General features: G+C 48.4%; 6 protein-coding genes across 6 annotated transcripts; 4 read left to right on the top strand and 2 right to left on the bottom strand.

The window, feature by feature from the left end:
• Positions 1-23: 23 nt before the first annotated feature.
• On the top strand, positions 24-1,997 carry DEU56DRAFT_723072 (glycosyltransferase family 22 protein; the record flags this gene model as incomplete). The annotated part of the gene is made up of 6 exons (XM_041347756.1): positions 24-266; positions 317-421; positions 475-611; positions 662-826; positions 883-1,572; positions 1,628-1,997. 6 exons carry the CDS (start codon positions 24-26, stop codon positions 1,995-1,997), a joined length of 1,710 nt encoding a protein of 569 aa, XP_041215904.1.
• Positions 1,998-2,058: 61 nt separating this feature from the next.
• On the bottom strand, positions 2,059-3,216 carry DEU56DRAFT_21180 (uncharacterized protein). Its single transcript, XM_041345090.1, has 2 exons — positions 2,314-3,216; positions 2,059-2,263 (listed from the first exon to the last, which is right to left on the bottom strand). The coding sequence occupies exons 1-2, from the start codon at positions 3,090-3,092 to the stop codon at positions 2,221-2,223; spliced, it is 822 nt and encodes a 273-aa protein (XP_041215903.1). The 5' UTR covers positions 3,093-3,216; the 3' UTR covers positions 2,059-2,220.
• A 1-nt stretch (position 3,217) lies between these two features.
• Positions 3,218-4,922, top strand: DEU56DRAFT_21164 (uncharacterized protein). The gene is made up of 4 exons (XM_041345088.1): positions 3,218-3,584; positions 3,642-3,773; positions 3,824-4,171; positions 4,227-4,922. The coding sequence occupies exons 1-4, from the start codon at positions 3,518-3,520 to the stop codon at positions 4,658-4,660; spliced, it is 981 nt and encodes a 326-aa protein (XP_041215902.1). The 5' UTR covers positions 3,218-3,517; the 3' UTR covers positions 4,661-4,922.
• On the bottom strand, positions 4,533-7,455 carry DEU56DRAFT_21292 (uncharacterized protein). The gene is made up of 11 exons (XM_041345094.1): positions 7,134-7,455; positions 6,935-7,077; positions 6,684-6,878; positions 6,550-6,629; positions 6,408-6,499; positions 6,229-6,353; positions 6,085-6,173; positions 5,922-6,034; positions 5,152-5,867; positions 4,926-5,101; positions 4,533-4,868 (listed from the first exon to the last, which is right to left on the bottom strand). The coding sequence occupies exons 2-11, from the start codon at positions 7,070-7,072 to the stop codon at positions 4,730-4,732; spliced, it is 1,863 nt and encodes a 620-aa protein (XP_041215901.1). The 5' UTR covers positions 7,073-7,077; positions 7,134-7,455; the 3' UTR covers positions 4,533-4,729.
• Positions 7,456-9,007: 1,552 nt separating this feature from the next.
• Positions 9,008-10,284, top strand: DEU56DRAFT_764703 (ubiquitin-conjugating enzyme/RWD-like protein). Its single transcript, XM_041350935.1, has 8 exons — positions 9,008-9,187; positions 9,288-9,371; positions 9,428-9,476; positions 9,532-9,555; positions 9,608-9,717; positions 9,769-9,848; positions 9,911-9,931; positions 9,977-10,284. Exons 1-8 carry the CDS (start codon positions 9,122-9,124, stop codon positions 10,017-10,019), a joined length of 477 nt encoding a protein of 158 aa, XP_041215900.1. The 5' UTR covers positions 9,008-9,121; the 3' UTR covers positions 10,020-10,284.
• Positions 10,285-11,156: 872 nt separating this feature from the next.
• On the top strand, positions 11,157-12,741 carry DEU56DRAFT_867459 (uncharacterized protein; the record flags this gene model as incomplete). Its single annotated transcript, XM_041355427.1, has 3 exons — positions 11,157-11,172; positions 11,228-11,402; positions 11,457-12,741. 3 exons carry the CDS (start codon positions 11,157-11,159, stop codon positions 12,739-12,741), a joined length of 1,476 nt encoding a protein of 491 aa, XP_041215899.1.
• Positions 12,742-12,746: the final 5 nt, after the last annotated feature.

Raw genomic sequence — 12,746 nt, 5'->3', positions numbered from 1 at the left:
CGTCGCGTCCATGACCAGCGCCCATGACATTGCTGGCATTAGTTCTTCGTGTCGCAATTGCTCTTAGCACTCAAGGATTCTTTCAACCGGATGAGTACTTTCAGGTGTTAGAACCCGCCCATCACTACGTTTTTGGATATGGACACCTCACATGGGAATGGGTTAGTCCAGCACCCCTTCGAAGCATCATCTACCCTGCGTTGAACATACCACCCTTTTGGCTTGTCAAAACACTGGGCCTTGATGCAAGATACCCTGAATTGCTAGTGAGCTCTGTACTCATTTCGCCATTCTTCTACTTCATTCGACGAGTTAGATAGCGGGCCCGCGCATTGTCCATGGTTTGTTGGCTGCCATCACAGATATAGGGATCCGTGAAATTACAAAACAAGTTCTCAATGATGCGTTTGCGCCAACTGCGGTGAGATTTCTCAAATTCGAGCGTAATTGACGGCTGAAGCCAATTTCCTGTAGTACTTTGTTTCTCTGATATCACCGTTCCACTCGTTATCACTTTCACGATCCATGTCGAATTCCCTTGAGACGTCATTAACAACAGCTGCACTAAGCTACTACCCTTGGGACTTTACACAGTCCATGCAGGTGCAGTCGTCAGTCACCCATGCTGGCTGTTATTTTGTGAAGACACCTCATACGTAAGGAACAGGACTAGAATGCGCATGTGCATTGTGTTTGCTGCGCTGGCGTGCGCAATCAGACCCACCAATGCTATCATTTGGGTCTACATGTTTGGCCTTCTCTTCCTGCGTCTTGGATTCCGCCCGAGTCAGGGTTTCATGTTCGTTCGCGATTGCTGTGTCATTGGGTTAGTTGTATTCGATCATTTTGCTTGAAGTAAGCAGCAACTCAAAATTTTCGCAGAGCTGTGACTACTCTTGCAGTCTTTGCGCTTGATTCAGCCTTTTATGGCAGGCCTACGCTGAGTCTCTTTAACTTTCTGCGAGTCAATGCGTCGCCCATATCTTTGTTTTACGGCTCGAACCCTTGGCATTATTACCTGTCTCAGGCCCTCCCGATCCTTTGCTCTACCTCCTTGCCATTCGTGCTGCATGGCATGCACCTCGCAGTGAAGAACGACGAGAAAAAATTGAAGACAATGTTGGGGTGTGTCTTCTGGACATTGACGGTATTCTCATTTGTTGGACATAAGGAATGGCGTTTTCTCCACCCACTACTGCCGATGTTACACATCTTCGCGTCAAGGTCCCTCGTGGAACTGTATCATCGCAGCGCGAAAGCCGAGGTCAAAGTTCCTCGCAAAAGGGGAAAGGATTCGGTAGCCAATGTTGTCGGAACTTTCTCACTTCCGATTCGCACTCGAGACCTCTGTATTCTCTTATTGGCCGTCCCAGCCTCGGTGTACGTGGTATTCTTCCATTGCGTAGGACAAATCAAAGTCATGTCGTATTTGCGGAGCTTGCCTTCCGATGACCTGGCGTCCGTGGGGTTCTTGACACCCTGCCATTCTACCCCGTGGCAAGCCTACCTTCACCGGCCCGAACTCGCAGCTCCCGGGAGAATGTGGGCTCTTGGGTGTGAGCCACCACTGGGGTAAATGATCATCACTGCCGTAATTTTTTTGCTGGGGGTTGATATTTGCATTCAGGCTCCAAAATCCCAGTGACTACAAGGACCAGACAGACATCTTTTTCGAAGCGCCCTTAGAATATATGCGAACTCATTTCCCATCGCGTGTGGATCCTTCGTACCTCCCTTCGCCGTTCGCTTCTTCAATACCAAACGTTACATTCGTGGAAACAATTAAGGTTGTCGAACAAAGTTCACGGTCTTGGGATTTAGGCTGGCAGCATGAGTGGCCACAATATATAGTACTGTTTGGTGCGCTTCTACGGGAGCCGGGCGTGTTGGACCTCATCAGGAACAAAGGTTACGAAGAGGTATGGAAGGGTGGGTTCGAGTGGGAAGGAGAGGGCCAGAGAAGGGGCGCTGTTCGGGTTTGGAAACACATCCGTTGAATCTATCCTCAGTCACACAAAAAATCAAATATCGTCTGGCGTACGATTGAACATGAAAGTGATGATTGGGTGAGGGGTGCAAGAAGAATGTAAAATATGTATCTGAGAAATTAATACGGCTACATCACGGCGTGCCAGGTGGCCAAATGTTCAGATCGTCTACTTTGCATTCTGACGTTGCATGCGAGTGAGCTGTGAAGACAAAGGTATATTAGCAAGGAAGTTAGTATTCAGAGCGATGACTGACTCTGCGGCGCTTCTTCAACCTGAGGGGCTAGTCAGTTTATCGCCCTTCACATTGGAATATGAAACATACTTGTGCTTCTTCATCTTCTTTCGCTTCTTACGCTTTGTGCTATCAGCGTAGATAGTGACCCACTCCTGTGCAGACTCTTTCGCATTAATTGCACTGCCTTCTGCACTCTCCCCACCCAAACCGAGCTTTGCTAAAGTGTCTTGCCAGGACACTATTCCACCCACGCGATTCATGACCAATGCATGTCCGAGCTGCCTCGCGGCATCAGCATCGGTCTCGAACGAAGATTCTGGCGGCTCATCGAGGGTAGGAAATTGCCCCGACTGCAACTGAATCTTTGGCATCTCTTCTGGCGAGTGAAAAAGAGGCGCGTCTTGCGGCGCGGACTCAAAGATGGTGGATGGCGGCTGAGATAAGAGCAGAAGCGGTCGGTGCAACGAGAAAAATTGGTGGAGATTGAAATCCTGTGACGATATTGTGGGATGGACTTGGTTGTGGAATTGGCTTGAAAATGCGGAAGGCGATGTGAATGGCATGGAAGGTGTATTTCGTGCTGCATCGACTGCATTCGAAGTTGGAATTGATGGATTTTCATCTGCACCTGCGACCTTCATCTTGCCGTTCGCATTCCCATTACCAGAGCTGCTACTGCTTGTTCCGTCGCTGGATGCGACACTAGTGTTGCCATTATCAACCTTTGCTCTGCCAGAAGAAACGACAGGCTTGGGAGGTTTTGCGGAATTGAAGTATCGACCACCGCCTGGTTTAGACGAGAAAAAAGATGAATATGCTCTACAATTCGCCGCTGGGGGCTTGAAAAGACGTGGTAGGAAAGACATTAGCGTCTTCCTTCTGGCGTCTGGCCAGCAAGAGGGTAGGCCGCTGTTGTATACAATTGAAGAGAAAGTGCCCCGTTCAACCAAAACGGGATTACTGTGGCGGTGCAATGAGTCGGCCGAAGCTTGCAAACCTGTTTTTGCTTCACCACTGACATGCTCTCTACACGTTCAACGTTAACGTTGGACCAACATTGGACCGAAGATTTCTCATCGGCACACCAGGACACAGATTTTTTTCATCTGCTCAACGACTCGCACCGAGAACTCCATCGGCAATCGGAAGACATACAGTCGTGAGAAAATGTGGAGGATACATACCATGATGCTTGGTACTGCACCACCACATACCTAGCTAGGATCCTTGGCGCAGGGCGCCCATCGTCGTCATATCCTTCCATATTGACTGGTTCTATTAACGTCCCATTATGTCTGTCTCTCCTCCTGTATTCAATATCCACACGCCCACATCTTCTTTCGCGCTCATCCACTCCCGTAAGCATTCTAATCAATAATGTCATGATGAAGCTGATCAGATCCATCATCTCTCAGTCAAAGCTGATACTATACAGCAACTGTATGACAAGCTTTCAAGGAAGCCTAACACGGGCTTCCATGGAAAGCGCGTTGGTCCTGGTTGGATCAAGTACAATTGGAATGACGCCGTGTGGAATATGGATGATGGTATTATTATCTCTGCATCCACCCTTCCCTTGTTGAAATGCCTGATACAGAAAGTGACTACACCATCTTTGTATGGAGGCAGAAAACACCCTCTACATCCGAACAGTCTACAAGCGACATAACACCAACGCTTCACGTCCACGATCCCACAGCCCAACTCCCAGAACCACCCGCATACTGCAACCCATCCTTTTACCTATTCGACTCTGCACGTGTAACTTCCCCGCGTCCTCGGTCGGCGCGGAGCGCCAAGTCACACAAGTCTAGGGCAATTCATCCTAATTCACCAGACGCCGAAGAGATCTCAGGGGTGGCAAAGCACAGAAAAGATTTTGAGAGATTCCATAGCGAAAACGGTGTACGTACTGTTTTAGGCACCATCGGTCCAGTCGACAATGGTAGGCAGGCGCTTACTTGGTCTTGCATGCATACTGAAATTCAAGATCTTTGTAGTCCGCATGCTCTTAAAGAACGGTTACCGCCATGTCTACATCTCACGCAAGTTTGCGTTGAGGCATGGGTTTATTCCAGCAGACGCAGCACCAGGGCACTATGGCTATAGTGGCCTCGTCAACCTTGGCAAATGGCCCATCACCTTGAAGACAGCTGCAGATTTCACTGATAACACCCAAACCAACGGTGCTTCCAATACACAAAGTTCGAATCACCTACGAGCTAGCAAGTCAAAGACCGTTTCTGTCCCCGTCTTCTTATCCGAGGAGCCGCACTTTGACGTCGTGCTTGGCCGCTCGTTCTTTGAGAAACGCCAAATAAAGACTTCATCCATAGATCCTACCGAGGTCATCTGTCTTGATACTGGGGACAAAATCGAGTGTGAGTTGGTCATACTCAAAGATGGGAGGGGTCAGATTGTCACTGTTACATAGTATGTATTTCGGTAATTTGGACATATGATGTGGGCATCTGCTGTAACCCGGAATAGTACATAGCACACATCACAAGTAAGGATCTTGCTCAGACCAGGTCGTCACAACAGGTCCGCTGTCCCATGACAGTGTAACAGGATCTGGGATAGAATCTATCTCCTTCACATAATGAACTCCTTCTTGGACACTTAAAATGCCTATGCCATGCCTGTGGATATGAATGTTCGCCACCAACCCGATCATGAGACAAATATGTATCACTTACTGTTCCTCGATGTGGCAAGTCATGCTTCGCAGAAGCCTGCCAGCGCCTACACTTCGTCGACATAGAAGGCACCTATATGTTCTTGGCGGTCTCCCAGATAGGAGCTGCGATTGCAGTCGTGTCTTGCCAACTTCAGAAGCTTTATCTCGATTGTTGTGTAAATGGTTGTGTTCCAGCTGCAAAGGCTTCAGATACCAAAAGTGGGATCAAGAAACAAGGAACATACACCCTTCCTCCAATGCATGACAGTCTTGCCATCGGGATGGCATGCGAAGCAGTAAAACGGGGCACTTGTGTTGTCCATATGTGCAAGCGTAGCGGTCCGAGGATCCTGACAGCAACTGCGAATGACATGAATGGCGAGTACCGTGGAGGACCTGAATTTCGGAGACCATGGAGAAGAACCGAGCGAATAATACGCGATGCGGGCCACTTGTTCCTTAAAAGAATCATTCCTTTCTTTGCTTGAACCCCTTGGAAAATCAAGACTGCAGTTGTGCGCAACAGCATCGATCCAGAAGAAGAGCTGTTCGCATGCGTTGCAGACAAAGACGCTGGTTGCAAGTTGGCGGATGTCTCCAGCTGGCGCGTAATCCTTTGGATATCCATTCGTGATGATGGCAGCGAGCTGTTGATCGACCTGTCTCCGCCAGTTCCTCACAAGGTTAGGAAGAGCAACAAAAGCCGGTAAAAAGGTATCACGCTCTACTACGACGTGGGCAGGTAATTTGATGATGTCATCGAAAGGTTTGAACCGTGCAACATCAGCGACATGAGGTAGTACGTCAACATCAGTGTTCGGAAATGATGCAGGTTCACCCAAGAAATCGATCCATGCCTGGAGAAGAATCCTGCGTCGAGAATTATAGAGTGTTTCTTCCATGTGGATGGTTCGCATTTCCGACATATATGCCGTCAGAATTGGGCGGACGCGGCTCCAAACTGTGTGAGATCAAATCATTTACACAGCTTCCAAAAAAAATTCATTACACCAACTTCGAGCAGTAAGAGGTCGTGAATCTTTGATGGCACGATGTTTGGATATTTTCCACCAAGTATGATAATCAATCTCAGGTTTCCACCCTTCTGTTTCCAACCACTCCCTGATACTAGAACTGGATGTCAGTAGGCATAGATATCGGCTTACGGTCGATCTTACACTCGTTTTCGCCCCTCTCGTATCTGGTGTAACTCGTCAGATCGGGCCCTGTTGACTTCAGAGAGCCATGCTTTGCATGCATCAGCGTGCTTGAAGGTCACATCATTTTACAATTATGAAACCCGCGAATAAAATATGGCACACCTCGCGAATAGCACGCACGGCCTTCTTTGTTTCTTCGACGACAAGTGCTTGCTCATCGCAGTTTGAGCCGTTGAGCCGAAGTCTGAGAGCCTCGTACTGCGAGGTTTGGATCATATCCGTGAACCCTATCCGTTATCAATGTAAACCGGGCCGATGCACCAAAGATGGGGTACTCGTACGTAAGCGCAAGTCCCGGAATGTATATGTTGGGAGAAGTTCAATGTTTGGACAGAGTCGAGTGAGGAGAGGTTTCGAATATGCTGCTTCCATACTGAAAAAGAGTTGTCATTTAGAGTAAGAACGTGCAACAGAACCTCGCACTTTGTGTGAATTCTCAGACACGGCCCACAATATTTTACTCGAAATTGCCAGATGACGTTGAAACCAATTCCGCGACAATTCTGTACGTTTCATGTTGTAGGATTCCTTTACGGAGATGATGGAAGATGACCCACGTGACAGTGTGGATCAAATGCAAGGCAAGCATACTGTGGCTCACTTAAATCTGCAGGACAGTCGGGCAGGTTCGGGACAAGAGACCGCGAGGCTCTCCAAATGAAGGCGTTCGATTTTCGCATGAGTAAATTCCGAAATGGTTTGGAGGTACGAGCTAGACTGAGGAGGTCAAGCGGTTTCAGGAACCCGAAAATCTGTCGCGATGAATCATGATTGAGCTACACGTATACGCGCAGGAAGTGAGGCTTACTTCGAAAAGAACATCTAAGCTAATGGTAGGTAAAAGGGAAAGCCCTCCTTTCCTGGCCCTCGGCCTGGCAGGCTTCATGTCCTGAGCTTCTGCTAGGGATTCGGAGCCTCGGGCATCTTCATATTTGGGTCTCTTCATTAAGTCTGCAACATAGAGTACGTCAGCAAAGGCGAACGTGGCCAGCAGTGCCAACTCACGCAAGTGAAGTGGCTTTTGGGACGTCATGGACAAGGGTGTCGCAGGGCCGTAGACCGCCGGGGGACAGGGCCTCCTCGGGATAGGACTCAGGGCAGGGCGTAATGCCGAACAAGGATAGCGAACTTGTCAAGAAGACAAGGGGGAGTTCAGTGCTAATCTGTGTAGGGTGGGGAATGTTTAAGTACTGGGGAGAAAGCATGGAATACGCGCTGCATGATTATATGGTGCTGATTATCATTAACGCGTGCCCTTTGTTAACTTTAGCTTAAACAGCATCTCGCTGACTAATCAGACTCTGGCCTGCCACCTGCCACTTATGGAATCAATCATGATAGTACTAGTGGCAGATTACTACCAAACAAGGATGTATATACTGCTCAAATGAGAGAGGTTTACTTCTGCGTGCGTGGCTAAGCCCAGGAGGGTACTTGTTCCGCGGACCTTGCCCCAAAAGTAAGTGAACCCCGTCTAGATACAGATGACTTTCCTTTTGAGACAACTGGGTGGTATAGTCTCCAACATGCCGGGAAGAGTCTGTCAATACAGTAAGTGCAAGAACATCGTGAGTGTTGCATACTTGGGTGGCAACTATCCATGATCCATTGACTAGTATGCTCTCACCGTCTGTCGGCGACCCCATCCACCTCCACCACGCTGTTCAAGGTACCAGTCCCATTGCAAATATTAATGCTATTCGCGGCTGAGCGCTGAAACGTGAAGAGCTTGACGTGTGTGAGAATATCAGAACCTCGAGGTCCACGGCTCACTGCCGAGCTCATCGAAGGCCCGGAGCTCAATCATTCGTCTTCAACTGTCTAATACATCTCGCGACGAGAATACCCAGCAGATCAGCTTTGTGTCATCGCAAATAGGCACAACACTATACTGATTCAATGACTGCATGAGCGATGATCGCTGTGAGCCCCGCGTCGGATGGAGTGTAATCTCTCGGATGATCCCTGGAAAGGATCACACGATCATTGTCCGAATCTTCTCCGCCAACGGTCGAAAGGAGTGAGAAGTCTCGGAAAATGGTCGTGAAACTCTACTGCTGCATCCGCGGGCGCTTCCATGATGCTGTCAATGTTGATGACACCAAATCATCAATTGCCGTCATCGTGGTGGAGTGCTTCGCCTTTGATTCGTCAGAGAAATGCAGAGTTAAACCGGAGATTCATTCTAGGCCCAAGCTAGGGACTTCCACCTAGGGGAATAGATGTGACACCTTCCATGCAGGAAGCGCATTATATCCATCAGCTGGGTGCACAGTGGCGTAGACTTTGGGAACATGAGAATCGTCAACACATTGAGAGAAATGATTTTGTACTTCGATCTGGGTCACATGAGTGATAGGGTTACGACGGTTTAAAAGGTTTAGACCATTTATCCTCCCAGGGTGCCACCTTCTTTTAGGAGCCATGCTTTAAGACTATTGAAAAACTCATCAGAGATGTATCATAATTGTGCCCCATAAGTTTATGCATGCCTCTTTGCGGTCTCCGCGAATGTCTTTCAATAACAATCCAATTTGCTTCTGCGTGTGTCGAGGCCTGCCAGGGGGTGGATCACGCCCAGTCTCTGTGCACATCGCTGATTCCACGTGCCGATTGAACTTTCAGCATCTTATCGTGATCGGCCATTTCACAAAATAATCCATCTTCAAAGGTTGTCATCAACCGTTTTTGAGATATTTGTGACCGTCAGAAGCGCCGTCACGGCGTGCGCAGGGTCGTTATTTTCTGCCTAGATCAAGGGTTAACATTACATAGCGGAAGGCTGTGGAAGGGTTCGTCCTTGGAACCGAACGTGATCAATGGTCATAAGGCTACTAGCTAGGTTCAAGTTGAACAGCGTGTGGATGACTAAGCAGATCACGCCCGAATCCCTTTCAAGCACGACTCTTTCCAAGGTGTTCCTTTGGGAAGCTGTTTATTGTGACTCATAACATTGTCCCGTTGACGATTGTCCATACTCTAATTCTCGCCTACCATGTCTGGAATCTGTAGACCCCGTCTTGCTGAGGAGCGCAAGCAATGGAGAAAGGACCATCCCTTCGTAAGTCCCCCCAGTGGCTGTGACTTGTATGCGTCTGAATGAAGCGCGCTTTCATTTGGACTCGTTATCTTGTGCGGCTTGCTCAACTAAAATATTTCAGGGATTTTACGCGAAGCCAGTGAAAGCTGCAGATGGTTCCATGAACCTCATGGAGTGGGAAGTGGGTATTCCTGGAAAGGCCGGAGTAAGTCACAATACTGGCAAACCGTGCGCGCCACTTACTCATTACTACGCCTGCAGACACCTTGGGAAGGTGGCCTTTTCAAGCTTACGATGACCTTCCCTGAAGGTGATATATCTTTTGTATTTCTAGGTTGCCGCCACTGACTAATCGTACTGTGTAGATTATCCATCGAAACCGCCGAAATGTACGTACAACCACACCATGCATTCACTTAAATATGAGTGTATGGCGTACAGGTAAATTCACGCCCCCCCTGTTTCATCCGAACGTATACCCGTCAGGAACCGTCTGTCTTTCCATCCTTGACGAAGAAAAGTCATGGAAACCAGCAATCACCATTAAACAAGTTCGTGAAGTATTAATATCTATAATATCAATCTGATATCCTTGCATTCAGATTCTCCTGGGCATTCAAGATCTTTTGGATGACCCGAATGTAAACGATCCGGCGCAAAGCGACGCCTACACCATGTTCAAGTACGTTTTCTTTTTCACTTCCGTCTATTGCGTGAGAATACCACGGTTTATCTCTCCCAAAGAAACGACAAGGTTGCCTACGAGTAAGTTATCACAAGACACTTGATACACTAGCTGACTATGTTTAGACGAAGAATCCGGCAGCAAGCCCGGGAGAATATACCGAAATAAAGCAACAACCATGTGTCTGTAGTGAGAACATCAGAATCTCAACTGGCAGTGTTCACATTGCGGATCTGACTTCTCAGCTCCCTGGCCTTGCTGGTCGTGACGCTGCAACGATGGCAGATCTCCATAAATTACATGTACGTCCGAGGGCTGCCTTGGAAGAAATGAAAACGTATGTCACATTCTGTACAGTCAATGATGTATGCGGTTTGAAAGTGAGCACGCAATGGGTACTGTCCTTGGTTAATATTCTTGCTCCAGCTTCCAAGAGGTCGTCCGGCCCTGTGTTTCTTCTTGAGCCTTTAGTCTCTTTCTGCTTGCCTTTTGTCATGGATTGGTCCAAACCATCGGTCGTGTGCCGCTCTAGCGCCGCCAATTTGTCCTGCGCCTAGAATGTTGTTGGGTATGAGCTCGGTCAGTTTTGCATCGATTTTCTTTGATCAAGCTGCCTCTTCCATCGCCATGCTCCTCTGACACATCACATGCCCTTCACTCCTCCTGGTTAGAAAAATGAGCGTGATTAGAGTTATTGGCTTGTATCTGGGCCGACTCTGCCGAAGTACTTCCGACCAGCGTACTACGTGATGCTTGTTAACTTCTCGCCTTTTGTACTACTAATATTCTATGAATCATATCCCTACACATTCTAAGCATCCCAGACGATCTATCAGGATATACCTACGTCGTCCAGAAGGCGGTTGAGGAACCATCAATGATTCATTTACATCACGTCCGACTGGAAATATTCAGTGGGTCCCTCAAGTTGAGAGTACAGATTAGTCCACCTGACATTGAATTGAAGTTGTGTACACACGTCGATGATCCGATGAGAAAACTCTCGCACTGCCTCACCGAGGCCACTGGCCGAACGTGATCAATGGTCAATACTATATCAGAGTCTCTAATCCTTCAAGTTCCTCTCTAAGCAGTGGCTCCGCGGCGCAGGTTCTCCGACGGTTAATCTACTTATTGCTCCCAGTTGCGTGTCGCGCTGCAGCGTGGCTTTAGACACGTTTATTGGAAGGAGTCGTGCGGTACGTTCCTGCGTTCTTTTTTATCTTTGTTCCCATTGAAGGTTCATCACGGATTGCGTTCACTCTGATTGTCAGGCACGTTCTGATCTCTCCAAGTGACCTGTCCATGGAAATACTGCCAAGTACTGTGCTTTACAGCCCACAATTTCGTCCTGTGCTCAATGGCTTCTATTTAAGGTGTTCCCCTGCACTTACTGCGACATAATCCGCAATGTGAGAAGCGGATCTGTGTCATAGGAGCGGGAGCGGGAGGTCTTGCTGCTCTTAAAGTCATATCAGATTCAGCCTACTTCAAGTCAGGGAAATGGTCCGTCATCGCGTATGAGACTCGAAAAAATATTGGGGGAATATGGTGAGTTCTCACTCCAAAAAAAGTTATTTATTACTGAGGCATTGTCCTGTCCAGGCTGCCTGCCCCGCCTATTGTCGATGCCTACAATGCTCCCATAACGCCTCTCTACGATTCTTTAACCACGAATTTGCCTCATCCTATAATGGCATATACCAGCTACTCCTTTCCGCCAGAGACTCCGTTGTTTCCACCAGCACATGTGGTGCAAACGTATCTCGAGTCGTATGCTGCACACTTCAATCTTATGTCCCTCATCAGGTTCGACACCACGGTATTAGATGCACGGTGGGAGTCAACCCAGTGGGAAGTAACCCTTTCGGATGGCGGACACTTTTCATATGACCATCTGATCGTCGCAAATGGACATTACCATTTACCCCGTATACCAGAAGTTCCTGGGTTGGCAGATTGGGTGAAGCATAGTAAAGCCTCTCACTCTGCTTGGTATAGAAAACCTAGTTTTCTGGGGGACAAAATACTTGTTGTTGGAGGCGGACCCAGCGGTCAGGACATCGCTGCTGAGATGTGTACAGTTTCCTCGGTGGTTGTTCATGCTGTCACGGTCCCCGGCGCAGTGACGAACGATGCTGGAAACCTCGTTCGGAGAGGTCGGCCTGTCGAATTCAAGGCTAACGGACAAGTAGTTTTTGACGATGGCACTACGGAAGATATCGACCATTGCATTCTGGCAACCGGATTCCAGATGCATTTCCCCTTCTTGGAGGGAACATCCATGATCAACAAGGGCTCACCACCGGACTCCCCTCCACTACCTCGCGGCGAGCTTTTCAACTCAACGTACCACGTATTTCCCCTTGCAAAGCATTTATTTCCGCTCCAAACTCAATATCCTATCTCGTCCATCGCCTTCATGGGCCTCATCATAAGGGTCGTGCCGTTTCCACTCCTGGAGGCTCAAGCGCATGCGATTGTGCGAGCGTTTGCCGATCCTTCATCTCTAGATCCTATCGCAGAAGCAGTCGATGTCATTTCCCGCGTCGACAAAATCAGACGCGCTGGTGCTTCAACACCTCTAGAGATCGCCAAAGCCTGGTTCCGATTCGACAGGGATGATCAATGGAATTATCGAGACGAGTTGTATCAATTTGCGCAGTGCACGGGGTCTGGGACCCCCCTCATCAAAGTCACAGAATGGGAGAAAGAATTATACGATTTGAAGGTGGAATTGAAGTCAGGATGGGGAGATTTGGAAAAGTCGGGGGATCCAAGGGAGTGGTTGAGAGACATCGGGAAGAATGGGGTGCAGGATTGGGTAGGGTTGATGTACCGTGTGGCGGATTATGCCAGGAGTCGAAACAGCTCGTCGGGAAAATTGTAATCACA

The sequence above is a fragment of the Suillus clintonianus genome, assembly GCF_016758775.1.
Source record: "Suillus clintonianus strain FC179 chromosome Unknown DEU56scaffold_1, whole genome shotgun sequence".
NCBI lineage: Eukaryota > Fungi > Basidiomycota > Agaricomycetes > Boletales > Suillaceae > Suillus > Suillus clintonianus.
Note: the sequence above shows the minus strand (reverse complement) of the source record. Positions and strands in the feature narration are given on the sequence as shown.